At 39.4% G+C, this 13,820-nt stretch overlaps 1 protein-coding gene across 5 annotated transcripts in view; it reads right to left on the bottom strand.

Annotated features, from left to right (window-relative positions):
* The window catches only part of AKAP10 (A-kinase anchoring protein 10), an 81,509-nt gene that overhangs the window by 5,849 nt on the left and 61,840 nt on the right, over positions 1-13,820 (bottom strand). For 2 of the 5 annotated variants that reach the window (XM_032320241.1, XM_032320244.1), the window contains 3 exons: positions 12,533-12,615; positions 4,927-4,979; positions 4,224-4,319 (listed from right to left, as the gene is read on the bottom strand). In XM_032320241.1, the coding sequence (XP_032176132.1) occupies positions 4,224-4,319; positions 4,927-4,979; positions 12,533-12,615 (232 nt within the window). Of the gene's footprint in view, positions 1-4,223; positions 4,320-4,926; positions 4,980-10,186; positions 10,291-12,531; positions 12,616-13,555; positions 13,601-13,820 lie in introns of those variants that run through there. The other 3 variants (XR_004280469.1, XM_032320243.1, XM_032320242.1) reach the window with 3 other exon arrangements.

Below are 13,820 nucleotides of genomic sequence, written 5' to 3'. Positions count from 1 at the left end.
ATCAGTATTATTTCTTCTTTAAATTCCATCTAGGCCTGGATCTTTCTTTGTGGGAAGGAACCTGATGTTCTCTCTCCCACCCCCCAATTTCATTGTTATGACTGACATAATACCGTGTAAGTTTAAGGTGTATAATGTGATAATCAGATAAATATATATTTTGTGAAATATCACAAGAAGATTAGTACATCCTTCACCTCACATAAATACCTTTTTAAAAAATAGTAAGAATACTTAAGATCGATTGCATTAGCAACTTCCAAGTATATAATACAATACTAACTAGAGTCCCCACGCTATGCATTAGATCTCCAGAACTAATCCATTTTCTAACTGGAAGTTTGTATCCTCTGACCAACATCTCTTCATTTCTCCTAATCCCCAGTCCCTGGTAACTACTATTTTACTCTGTTTCTACGAGCTCAACTTTTTTAGATTCCACATGCAAGTGAAATCATACAGTATTTGTCTATGTCTGACTTATCTCACTAGGCATAATGTCCTCAAGGTCCATCCATATTGTCACAAACGTCAGGATTTCATTTCTTTTTTTTTTTTTTTTAAGATTTTATTTATTTATTCGACAGAAAGAGATAACAAGTAGGCAGAGAGACAGGCAGAAAGAGTGGGGGTGGGGGAAGCGGGCTCCCTGTTGAGCAGAGAGCCCGATGCAGGGCTCGATCCCAGGACCCTGGGGTCATGACCTGAGCCGAAGGCAGAGGCTTTAACCCACTGAGCCACCCAGGTGCCCCTCATTTCTTTTTTAATGGGTAAATTTTCTTGATGCATTCAACGGTCAGTGCCACTTGGGTTATTTCTATGTAACACCTGGCTATTATAAATTATGCAGTCAACATAAACAGGGGGTACAGGTATCTTTTTGAGGTAATAATTTCACTTTCTTCAAATATATACCCAGAGTAGGACTGCTGGATCTATACGGTAGTTCTATTTTTAATTCTTTGAGGACTCCCCATACTATTTTCCAAGGTGCCTGTACCAATTTCCATTCCCAGCAACACTGAACAAGGGTTCCTTTTTCTTACATCCTTGTCGACACTTGTTATTGCTTGTCTTTTTGGTAACAGTTATCCTAAAAGGTATGAAGTGATAGTTTACTGTGGTTATAATTTGTACGTCACTAATGATTTGTGATATCAAGCACCTTTTCATGTACCTTTTGGCCATTTGTAGGTCTTTGGAAAAGGGTCTTTCCAGGTCTTTTGCCCATTTTTAAATTCAAAATCTTTTTTTCTATTCAAGTACGTATATATTTTGGATAGTAATTCCTCAAATCAATTTAGCAGACACAGTATTATTCAGGCTACCTATTTCTTCTTGAGTGAGCTTTGGTAATTTATGTATTTCAAGGAATTTCTCCATCTCATTCAGGCTGTTGAATTTATTAGCATAAAGTCATTCATAAGATTCTACTATTACCATTCTAGTAAATTTAGGATCTGCAGTGATGTCCCCTTTTTCAATCCTGGTATTGGTAATTCCTATCTAATCTCTTCTCCCTCCCCACCCCAGTCTTGGTAAAGGTCTATGAATGTAATTGGTCTTTTTAAAGAGCCAGCTTTTGATTTTTCTCTATTATCTATGTAACTGATATTCATTTTTTTTTTTAAAAGCCCAACATGGGGCTTGAACTCATGACCCTGAGGATCCTGAACTGAGATCAAGAGTCAGATGCTTGGGGCGCCTGGATGGCTCAGTTGTTAAGCGCCTGCCTTCGGCTCAGGTCATATCCCAGAGTCCTGGGTCTGAGCCCCACATTAGGCTCCCTGCTCCCTCTCCCACTCCCCATGCTTGTGTTCCCTCTCTCAAAGAAATAAAAAAATCTAAAAAAAAAAAAAAAAAAAGATTCGGATGCTTAACTAAGTCACCCAAGTACACCCCATATTCACTTTTATCTTTAATACTTCCTTCTTTGGGTTTAATTTACTCATTCCCTAGTTTAAGACAGAAGATTGAAAACTTTTTTTTTGTCTAATATAAACATTTAATGCTATAAATTTCCTTCTAAGGTCTGCTTTAGCAGAGGTCTACAAATACTGTTGTTTTCATTTTAATTCAGTCCAAAGTATTTTCTAACTTCTATTTTGATTTCTTCTTTGACCAATGGAAGACTAAGAAGTATGCTATTTAATTTCCAAATACTTGGGGGATTTCCCACATATCCTCCTGTAACTGACTTCTTGTGTAATTCCTTTGTGGTAAGAAAACAGACTGTATGATTTCAATCCTTATAATTTACTGAAAATTGTTTTATGGCCCAGAATATAGTATATCTTGATAAATGTTGTATTTGCAGGACAAAAGAGTATCTGCTGAATGCACAGTCTATATATGTCCCTTGAGTTAAGCTGGTTGATGGTACTGTTCTATTCATTACTGAGACATTATCCACTATGGATTTGTGTATTTTCCTTGTAGTTCTAGCAGTTTTTGCTTTGTGTGTTTTCAATCTATTATTAAATGCATAGCATTTAGGATTCTTGATGTCTTCTTGATGAACTGATCTTTTTATCATATAAAATGTCTTTCTTTTTGCCTGATAATATTCCTTGATTTGAAGTTTACTCTGACTTGTAGTAATACATGCAGTACAAATTACTTTTTTTTTTTTTTAAAGATTTTATTTATTTATTTGGCAGACAGAGATCACAAGTAGGCAGAGAGGCAGGCAGAGAGAGAGGAGGAAGCAGGCTCCCTGCTGAGCAGAGAGCCCGATGTGGGGCTCGATCCCAGGACTCTGGGATCATGACCTGAGCTGAAGGCAGAGGCTTTAACCCAATGAGCCACCGAGGCACCCCAAATTACTTTTTTTTAAAAGAGTTTATTTATTTATTTGACAGAGAGATCACAAGTAGGCAGAGAGGCAGGCAGAGATAGAGAGAGGGAAGCAGACTCCCCACTGAGCAGAGAGCTCGATGTGGGGCTCCATCCCAGGACCCTGAGATCATGACCTGAGCTGAAGACAGAGGCTTAACCCACTGAGCCACCCAGGTGCCACAGTCCAAATTACTTTGGATAATGTCTGCATGGTACATCTTTCCCATTCTTTTACTTCTAGCTTTTATATTTAGATTTATATTTTATATTTATATTTAAAGTCGGCTTCTTACAGATACCATCTAAGTAGGTTCTGCCACTATCTAATCAGATAATCTGTTTTAACTAGATTTTAACTAGATTTAATAACTGTTTTATTTAGATCATTTGCATTTAACATGGCAATTTATATTATTTAATTTAAACCTGCTATCTTGCTATTTGTCTTTGATTTGTCCCACTAGAGTCTTTCTTCTCTTTCCCTTTTCTTGAGTTCTTTTGTACTCAGTATTTTTTTTTTTTTAGGGTGTGGTTTCTACAGATTGTGTTTTCTCCCGATTGTGGGTCAAGTTTTTCTGCTTCCTTGCATACCCAGTAATGCAGTGGGTGGCAGACACTGTTATTTTTACACTGTTGAGTGCTGAACTTTACTGTGTTCCTTTAAAGGATTGGCTTTTGTTCTGATCCTTTCCAAAGTTGCTTTTAGGCTTGGTTAAATGTTTTACTCTAGGGCTAATTTAGCTCCAGTATTAAGGGATGTTTCTGAGGACACTACTCAATGTCTTGTACATTATGAGATCTATCCACACCGGTCAGTAAGGATGTGACCTATTCCTAACCCCATGTTTCAGGAACTGCTCAGCCTACTAATTTCTGGTAGTTTTTTTCCCTCCCGATGGGCATTTTCACCCAATACATGTATAGATCAGTATTTGGCCAAGGACTTCCAGGGACCTCTCATAAAGAGATAAGCTTTGGAGTTTTCTTTCTGTGAAGCTCCTTTTCTAGTAACGTGCTCTATGACTTCTAGCCACCCTGGGCTATCCAAACTTTGATTTCTGACTCCTCAATTCAGCAACACTATGAACTTTGGTAGACTCCCCCTCCCTGTACTTTGGAAACTGCTTCTGGGCAGTGTGCTAGGGATTGTGTCAATTTTATCCTTCTTTCAAGGATCACAGACCTCTTCTGCCTATTGTCCAGGATCTGGAAACAGCTGCTTCATTTAGTTTGTTAGTTTCCTAGTTGTTCATGATGAGAGGGCAGTTTCTAAAGCACCTCATCTTTCAAAGGCAAAAGAATCTGCCTTATGTCTTTTTTATGTATCTGGAATCTAATTCTTTTCAGTTTTATACAGGCTGGATCAGAACACAAGTCATCTTTACCTTTGTAGACTTCTCTAAAGGTTGATCATACTGTGCCTGTTGCATAACATCACTGACTATCATTTTAGCAATCTTCCAAGCTAGTTCTTCTTGGGCCTAAAAACAAAACAAAAACCAAATGACTCAAACTGTTGATAATGGTTATTCATTAGAAAAATCAAGACTTACATTATTAGTGCTCTAACACAACTATCTACGCATATCATGTCTACCCCATGGATAAGTAGCACATTCCAAGTATGTGGAATACCACCCTCTGGCCATGCTACATTAACGTGCTGTTCACGCGCTGTCTTCTAGGGCCTAGTACCTACTTCTAGGTACTGGGTACCCAACATCCCGACTATTTTCACATTAGATGATCAGAGCAAAAATTTTTCTTTTTCCACTCACAACTCTCAATGTACTAACTAGTCAAAGAGCAATCCTTTACTGAAAACTGACAGTGAAGAAGGAAAAAGTTGAGCTTTTTGATTGTACTGATGCAAACTTGAAGGCGTGGATATTTTTCAGTGGCCAGAATCTCTGAACTAAAGATCCTGCACTGCTCCCGTGAGGCTACTGTTAGATGCTAACAAGGGCCGCCCCTTCTTGGTCCGTCCTGGAGCAATGCGCCACGATACTTGAACATGGGAACTAAAGAAAGAGAAAACTTGAAACCTTACTTAGACAGGAATTTCCTTACGTGAAAAGTAGAATTTACCTCGTCAGTATTTCCTTGCACCCATTTCTTCATAGCTTGTGAGAACATGGATCCTAATAAACGAAACCAAAACTGAGTGTAGATTTCATGCATAATTTTATATTTAAAAAGTGCTCTTATTCAAAAGCTACTTCCAGAAATGGATATTCTTTTTTTGCACAATCTTGTCTAAAGCGTTAAGGAATATTACAATTAAAATTGATTATCTCCATTAATAAGTATTTAACTTGCAAAAACCATGGTTCAAAAGACTTCTGAAAGGCTATTTCAGAGTTCTGGACTTTTCTTTCTTCTATTCTCTTCTATCATCTAGTGTTAGATTTTCAGCAAACGTTAAGCAAGCAGAAGAAAACTGTGGCCAGGATTTGGTCTTAGATAAGAATCCAGCGATACATCAGGAGATATCAATCCACTTGCTATATATTCAAACTGTTCAGACCAGCTCCTATACAAAAGGGCTTCCAGTAGAGATTACTTTATTACATTCTTAATCTCTGGTTTGTATAAATTAGCTGTGTAAGAACAGAGCTTTAACTAGCCATGCTGTGTCTGAGCCATGGCACACCTCAGTCTCCCAGGAGATACACAAGAGCCTACCCACATCTGTACTCAGGTCTGAGGAATTACAAAAACATAGGCTAGCCACTTTTTCCATGAATTAAATACATAGCTTATCCTTTCATTAACACAAATAGGCTCCTGTCCTAACTCTGCTTTAAATCAAATGCTGGTGGATTATTTCTTAGGCAAGGTCCTGATTATTTCAATGACTGGATTAGAACAAAAAACAGCATTCATGGAAAGTATAAAACCCTTAATAATTTTCAGTATTAGCTAAAAGTCTGAATACTGGTCTAGTTAAACTTTATGGCCAACAGGGGCCACAATATTACACGTTCTGCCTACAGCTGCAAACGGCTGTTGAATTGCCCAGTTGCTGCTCCCTCTATGGACTCATCCAAAGAGTCACACTGCTGACAGTCTCCTACTTGCTTAATGCTCGCTCTCCTTTTTTTTCTCCCCAAATACCCACATATTTGACTCCTTTCTGTGTGTTCTGTCCTCCTTTAATATAGAACTTCTCCAGGACCCCATCCCCAGCCTTCTTTTCTCCTTCACCATATGTTCTCTGGGATATCTCATCACCTCTTTTGACTTTGACTTCCTTCAAAACACAAATAATCAAAAAACCTGTTCTTGGGTGTTAAATTCGTACTTACATATTGTCCTAAGGTGTCCCAAACTTATGTGCTCCAAACTGAGGGTCTGTTTCCTACCTACTCTTTTTCTTATATCTTCTCTCAGACATTAATTTAATCCTTTATTAAAAATTCACACCATAGGGGCACCTGGGTGGCTCAGTGGGTTAAGCCTCTGCCTTTGGCTCAGGTCATGATCTCAGGGTCCTGGGATTGAGCCCGGAATAGGGCTCTCTGCTCAGCAGGGAACCTGCTTCCCCCACCCCCCTGCTTGCTTGTGATCTCTCCCTCTCTCTCTCTCTCTCTGTCAAATAAATAAGTATTAAAAAAAAAAATTCACACCATAAATTTTCACCCAGAGAACCCATATTAAAAAACTCAATCCACCTTCCTCATTTACTCTCTATATGAATCTGTCCCCAAATTCCACCCTGAATGCAGTCTCTTGAATTTCCCTTTGGAAGACTTAGAAATCTGACCTTTCAAATTCCTGCTACCACTACCTACCTTCAAATCCTCTTCTTCTATCTACATTACTAGCTAATCCTACTACCTGACTGGTCTCTCTGATACCAATTCATTCCTCTACCACTGCCAGAAAAATGCACCTAGTTGGTACTCTTGCTAAAGCAAGGTGGGGTGGGGAGCACCTGGCTGGCTCAGTTGGTGGAGTGTGTGACTCTTGATCTCCAGGAGCCCATGCTGGTGCAGAGATTACTTAAAAATAAAATCAAAGGGCACCTGGGTGGCTCAGTCAGGTTAAGCACCTTTCTTTGGCTCAGGTCATGATCCCAGGGTCCTGGGACTAAGCCCCGTGTAGGGCTCCCTGCTCCGCAGTAGCCTGCTTCTCCCTCTCCCCCTCTGCCTCCAGCTCTCCCTCTCCCCATGCTCTCACTTGCACATTCTCTATCTGAAATAAATAAATAAATAATCTTAAAAAAACAAGAAAAGAAAAGAAAGAAAAAAAGAAAGAATCCCTGATGCTTACACAACAGGAACCCAGGCTTCTTACTCTGAAACACCAGGGCTTTCACAACATAAGTACTGTTTCATCGCCCACCACTGCATCCAGGCACTAGGACTAGCCACTATACGTGTTCACAACATCTTTTACAACTCCTTGTTATACTTTCTCCAAGAGGATTTGAAAGCAACTTTTTAAAAAGATTTATTTTAGAGAGTGAGAGCAGGTGTGCACCGTGCACAAGAGTAGGGGGTTGGCGGTGGGGGGGGGGGTGCTGTGGAGAGGGAGAGAAAGAATCTCTAGAAGATTCCCCACTGAGCGTGGAGACGGACCCAGGGCTTGATCTCATGACCTGAGCCAAAATCACAGCTGGGCGCTTGACCGAGTCACCCAGGCACCCCTGAATGTAACTTTCAAAATTACTTCGCTTGCCCTGAAAGCAAAGTTCCCATACTTTCAGAAGCCTCTGAGATACTCAAAGCTCAATTCTTTCCTCTGTGCTCTTATCAGTATATAAAAAACCAAACTGAAACTATAGTGTAGTAAATGATGACCATTCTTGCAGCTATCCTCAGCAAGGAAGGAGAGGAAGCCGAGCTGAACTGTCTCAACAGTATTCTGAGCCAAAGCCCCTAGATTGCTGTTAATCTGCTCTGTGATTCCTACAGGTTATAATTTCCTGGATCCTCAACTACTTCATTTGCAGAATAAGGAGGTAGTATGCACTGCTAAGGAATCTCCATTACTTGGGGTCTGAGAATGCTTGGGAGTAGGGTTCTATGAGTATCCTCAGAATAATAAAGTAATCTGGATAAGAAAACTGAGTGTGTTGGTTTAAAAAACAATACTTTTCTTCAATTAAAAAAATATGATCCATAATCTTACCACCTAGATAATCTCTGAAGAAATTCCTTTAGAATAATTAAAACAACAAATATTTAATTAGTGCCTATCTGCGGTAGGTATAATTTTAGAATCAGGGAATACAGTGCCAAATAAGACAGACAAAATCCCTGCTCTCAAGAGAGGTGATATTATACTCATGGAAGAGAAATAGAGTATAGCAAGTAGGCAAATGAGTTAAGACAGTATCAGACACTGGTAAGAAAATAAAGAAGTTGGTATGTTAGTGGTACAGATAAGCTGAGATCATGTGGCCTGGGAAGTCCTCTCGGTCTGTTTGTTTTTTAAGATTTTATTTATGTACTTGACAGAGACAATAGCGAGAAAGGAAACACAAGCAGGGGCAGTGGGAGAGGGAGAAGTAGGCTTCCTGCTGAGCAGGGAGCCCGATGTGGGGCTCAATCCCAGGACCCTGGGATCATGACCTGAGCCAAAGGCAGATGCTGACCAACTGAGCCACTCAGGTCCTCTCTGAAGAGCGAATACTTGCCATGAGAAAGAGCTCACGAAAGCCATGGCAGGGAGAACGGCAAATGGAGAGGCCCTAATAGAGAAGGGACCTCAAAAAAGAATAAAGGAGATTCTAGTTAGATCCTAGTCTATGAAGCAGAGAGTGGCTCAAGGCAAAGTTGTAGAGGCAGGCTGGGAATATTCAAAGGTCACAGCAAAGAGGCGAGCCAAAGCAATGGGAGAAGAGGTGGGTGGGTAATTAAGCAGTAAAGCAGATGGGGTAAGAAAATTCAAAAAGCAGAGGAAAAGGGTATAAAAGAAAGAAGGCATCTCCCTCTTCTCATCCTTCCACTACGTTACATGCTTTGTGTATCCTTCCAGGAAATGAATATATATATATATATATATATATATATATATATATATATATATATTCTTCTAAAAATATCATAGTCAAATCAAGACTTTAGGTACAAATTCCAGCTCAGGAGAAACACAGGTGAGAAAGGAGTGAGCTAAATAGGACGACCAGAAAAATCCAGAAGGTAGGGCATCTGACAGAATAATTAGCATGACAGGCTTGCGCTGAGTCAGGGTCATAAAGAAGGGACTAAGCTAGATTAAAATAAACTCCAAGTTTATGTTCTTATTTGTATGCTTAGCACATAGCATCGTCTCCAGTCTTCTGAGTAAATGAATGGAACCTGCTGGCTCCTACTTTAGGTCATTTACTTACCACAAAAATACATTTAAAGACATGTCTGGACAGCTAAAGGAAGCACTGGGATCTGTGGATGCATTTACTCAAACTGCAGAAATTACTATTAATTACTTCATGTGGGAACATCTCAATTACATTAATAATGCGAGTAACCTGATGGACCAGCTTGCTGGTGGATACAGAACCCTGCTGCCTCTACCTTCAAGCACAACCCAAATCTGACAGTTCTCCCACGACCTAAATCACAACCACCATCCTCCTCCTCTCCTTAGACCACGAACCTTGTTTCCCTGCCTCTCCTCTCAAACCCCTCCATTCTACTTTCCAAACAGCTGCCAAAACCACACCTTTAAAACGTGAGTCACATCCTGGGACGCCCCTTCTCCAACTTCCAACACTTCGAACTTCCTACCATGGTCTGTGAGAACTGTCCGAAGCCTACCGCCTCCTCAGCTCATCCCCCTTCCTTCGCGCTGGTCTTGCTGCTGCCTGATTGTGCCGGGCTCTTACATTTCAGGGCTTGTCTTGGTCCTTCTGCCAAGAACCCCTTCCTGCAGTCTTGCCAGGGCTTACTCCCCCATTTTGCTCAAGTCTCTACTTGAAATGCGACTTCCTCAATTGAGACCTTTCCTGACAACCATTTTCTTTATTTCTTCCTTCCTTCTTTCCTTTTCTTTCTTTTTTTCTTTTAGTAGGCTTCAGGCCCAGTGTGAAGCCCAATGCGGGCGTGAGCTCACAACCGAGATCGAGACCTGAGCTGAGATCAAGAGTCCGATGCTTAAATGACTGAGCCACCCAAGAGCTTCTCCAGACAACCCCTTTTATTTTTTTTCTTTTAAAGATTTTAATGTGTTTATTTATTCTAGGGGCGAGAACGTAAGCAGGAGGCGGGGGAGGGAGAGAGAATCTCCCAACCCTGAGATCATGTCCTGAGTCAAAATTAAGAGTCGGACGCTCAGTCAAATGAGCCACCCAGGCACCCTTGACAACCACTTTTAAAACAGAACTCCCCATTATTCTTACGTTTATACGTGTGTGTACACACACACAGTATATATCTGTTTACTGTCTCTTCCACTATAATGTGAGTTCCACAAGGGCTGGAGATTTCCTTTGCTTCTCAGAATCTAGAATGACAGATGCATAGAGCAGGCACTCATATTTTAGAACGAATAAGTAAATGCGTAATATGAAGAGACTCAATAAACAGAATGAGCAGAGATAGAGTGTGGAGGAAAAAGCTTCTTGTGTATCTTTAGCTGCTAACTACACCTCTTGATTTGTATGTATGTGTATATATGTATCTATCCCTGGAAGCACCCAACACCCATACTCCAGAGCAGGAGCACTTGTTCATAAGGTGTCAGAGGAGTAAGACCAGCTTTTCAAAAAAATTAATGAGCTGAGAAATTCTCTTAATCCTGGAGATGCCATTATCCTCACTGACAGAAGCTATGTGAGGACAGCACAGAGCCGTTCCCAGCAAGTCCCCTGCAGAACTTGTCCAGCACTCCCTCCGCTTCAAGGTGACCAGTTCAGGTTTGACCTAACCAAAGACGCGGCTAGACTCTGAGTTTAACGGCAGGATCGGTATCTTCTAACCCGCCCCCTGAATATGAGTGCACAGAGTCACTCAAAAATTATTTACTGACGGAGCTGTGAAGACTTCTTTCAGTCTTTAAACTTTTCCTGACCATGTACTTCAGACTTCTTTGGCAAAATAGGAAATAAAATCAATTATTTAAATACACTAAAAGGTGAAACAGGTAACAGGCCCTTTTTTTGGTCTAAATTATTTCAACAATTGTTGCATTTTTTGCTTACTCTGTCAACGTAGATCTGACCCAAAAGTAGACTGCTCCTCAACATAAAGTGGTGTGATTCATTCAAATAACAGTTGCATTAAAAATTAAACATAATATCGGGCGCCTGGCTGCCTCGGTCAGTAGAGGAGCACGCGACTCTTGATCTTGGGGTAGTGAGTTTGAGCCCACATAAAGTTTACTTAAAAAAAAAAATTAAAAATACACATAATAGGAATGTAGTCCTATTAAATTTAATAGGAAGATCAACAATAGCTCTCAATTTTAAACACACTATCAAAACAGAGTACTTTTTCTTTTTAAAAAATTTTTTAAAGATTTTATTTATTTATTTGAGAGAAAGAGGCAGCGAGTGTGTGTGCACACAAATGCAGGGGAGGTAGAAGCAGAGTCCCCACTAAGCAGGGAACCTAATGTGAGGCTTAATGCCAGGACCCTGAGATCATGACCTGAGCCAAAGGCAGACGCTTAACCAACTGAGCTACCCAGGCACTCCTGGAACATTTTCTTCTTACAAAAGTTAGTATCTTTTACTCAAGACAATACTGTCAATCCAATCACACTGAAAAATTTCTAGATCCCAAGTGAATGGATCCACACTGGTTTCCAAAATCTTCTTGTGTAAGACAAACTGTTTGGAAGTTGAGATCAGTCACAAATAATGTTCTTGTCAAAAAAGACTTCCAGGTTTAACAATTGACTGAGCACTCTCCTCTCTCCTACTGATTAAACAAAGGATTTGAATTTCAACCTATTAATATTTTCCACAAATATTTCATAATAACTTTCAGCAAATAAGAGGAAATTTAATGAACTAAAGGGTGTCAAAATAAATATTAAGTCCAACCTCAACTGGGTATTCACCATCCTTAAATAGAAAGGTGACAAATATTCTTTCATAAAGATGTGCCTTCTGTCATGGTGAAGCAAGTTCACGAACTTACTTTTTTTTTTTTTAAAGATTTTATTTTATTTATTTGACAGACACAGATCAAAAGTAGGCAGAGAGGCTGGCAGAGAGAGGGGGGAAAGCAGGCTTCCCGCTGAGCAGAGAGCCCGATGTGGGACTCGATCCCAGGACCCTGGGATCATGACCTGAACCGAAGGCAGCGGCTTAACCCACTGAGCCACCGAGGTGCCCCACGAACTTTCTTTTTATATAAATTTTTTAAAGGTTTTATTTATTGATTCGACAGAGATCACAAGCAGGCACAGAGGCAGGCAGAGAAAGCTGGGGGGTGGGGGAAGCAGGCTCCCTGCTGAGCAGAGAGCCCCATGAGGGGCTCTATCCCAGGACCCTGAGATAATGACCTGAACCGAAGGCAGAGGCTTTAACCCAATGAGCCACCCAGGCGCCCCAGTACATGAACTTTCATTCAGGGAGATGCAACTACACACAGCCCTTGGACTCAGTTGTGATATAAACACAAGTGAGAGAGAAGGCAGTTATTTCATAACATAAACTGTTTGTATCTTAAATGATCCTTCACTTACAGTCAATGACTAATGTGAGTGAAGGCTTAACAGAGTATAAAACACCACAAACCTTTTGATTTCTTTACATCAGGTTCAGGCTCAGATTCTCGGATGAATTGCCCCAAGTCACTTACTCTTCCAAATGTCATCTTCCTATATAAGTACAAAAAGAAGAACATGATTTCTAACAATTAATTTTAAATTAAGGAAAGAAAAAATTTTTAAAAACATTATAGATAGCTCATGTTATTCAGAGCAAGGCTTATTTCAAATAGAACTGTTCCCCAAAGAAAGCAAAATTAATCTTTAATTCAATGTAATTTTATTCAAAATCCCAAAAAGGTTTATGAAACATGATGCGTGAAGAGATAGCTCACAACTCTAAAATCTATATATAAGAGAAAAGGTATAAAAGCCAAGATAATTCTGTAAAAGAGATAAAAAGGTAGGAAGCTGCCCTAGATCAAAATGTGTATTATAAAGCTAAAGTAATTATATATCCTATAAATTTACAACAATATGAAACAAAGTTAAAAGGCAAAGAACACAGTGAAAGATCTTACTTAACAGATATTATTAATCAATAATGAAAGCTAAAAAACATACAGAATTCCAACAAGTCACTGAGAAATCATTCAGGAGAAAAATATAAAAAGGAGATGAACGGTCAGTTTACGGGAGAAAAACCTGAACAACCAACAAAAGAAGCTTAATCTCAGGAGCAGTAGTCCAGATTGATAAAAAGTCAAACATCTGATGCTATTTAATGTCAATAAAGATGTGAGGAAAATTAGTATTTTTATCAATGGGTGGTAAGAATGCAAAATATACATATTTTTAAAGGTAAGTCAGTAAGATCTATTAAAATTTAAAATCTGCTTCATGGTATAAGGAAGTCAATAAAAGAAAGTCTTCTGCTATTCTGTGTATAACAGTGAAAAATTGCCAACAACTTAAATACTCATCAATACCAAGAGTGCCGAAGAGTGGCCACGGTTATGAGCTGTAATTAATATTATATGTAGAATACTACAACATAGTTAAAATGAGGTAAATCTGTATAAACTAACAAAGAAAAATCTCCAAAACTCACTGTGAATGAAAGCATGAGATACCAAACAGAGTGTGTTGTCAATCACTAGAAATAAACAAACAAAAATACATACTATAATGTTAACAGTGATTATCCTGAGTAGGAAAAGGAGAGAATGAGTAGTGGATTGTGACCACAGGGGACATTAGCTTTATCAATTTAACTTGTATAAGGGATTAATGTATTTGTAATTAAAAGGTAAAAAAAGAAAAAGAAACTCTGTGATGCCAAGGTATTATTTCACTTTGGGCACAGTAGGTCTTGC

Source organism: Mustela erminea, chromosome 18 (genome assembly GCF_009829155.1).
Source record: "Mustela erminea isolate mMusErm1 chromosome 18, mMusErm1.Pri, whole genome shotgun sequence".
Classification (NCBI taxonomy): domain Eukaryota; kingdom Metazoa; phylum Chordata; class Mammalia; order Carnivora; family Mustelidae; genus Mustela; species Mustela erminea.
The sequence above is the reverse complement of the archived record's forward strand: the minus strand, read 5'-3'. Positions and strand labels throughout refer to the sequence as shown.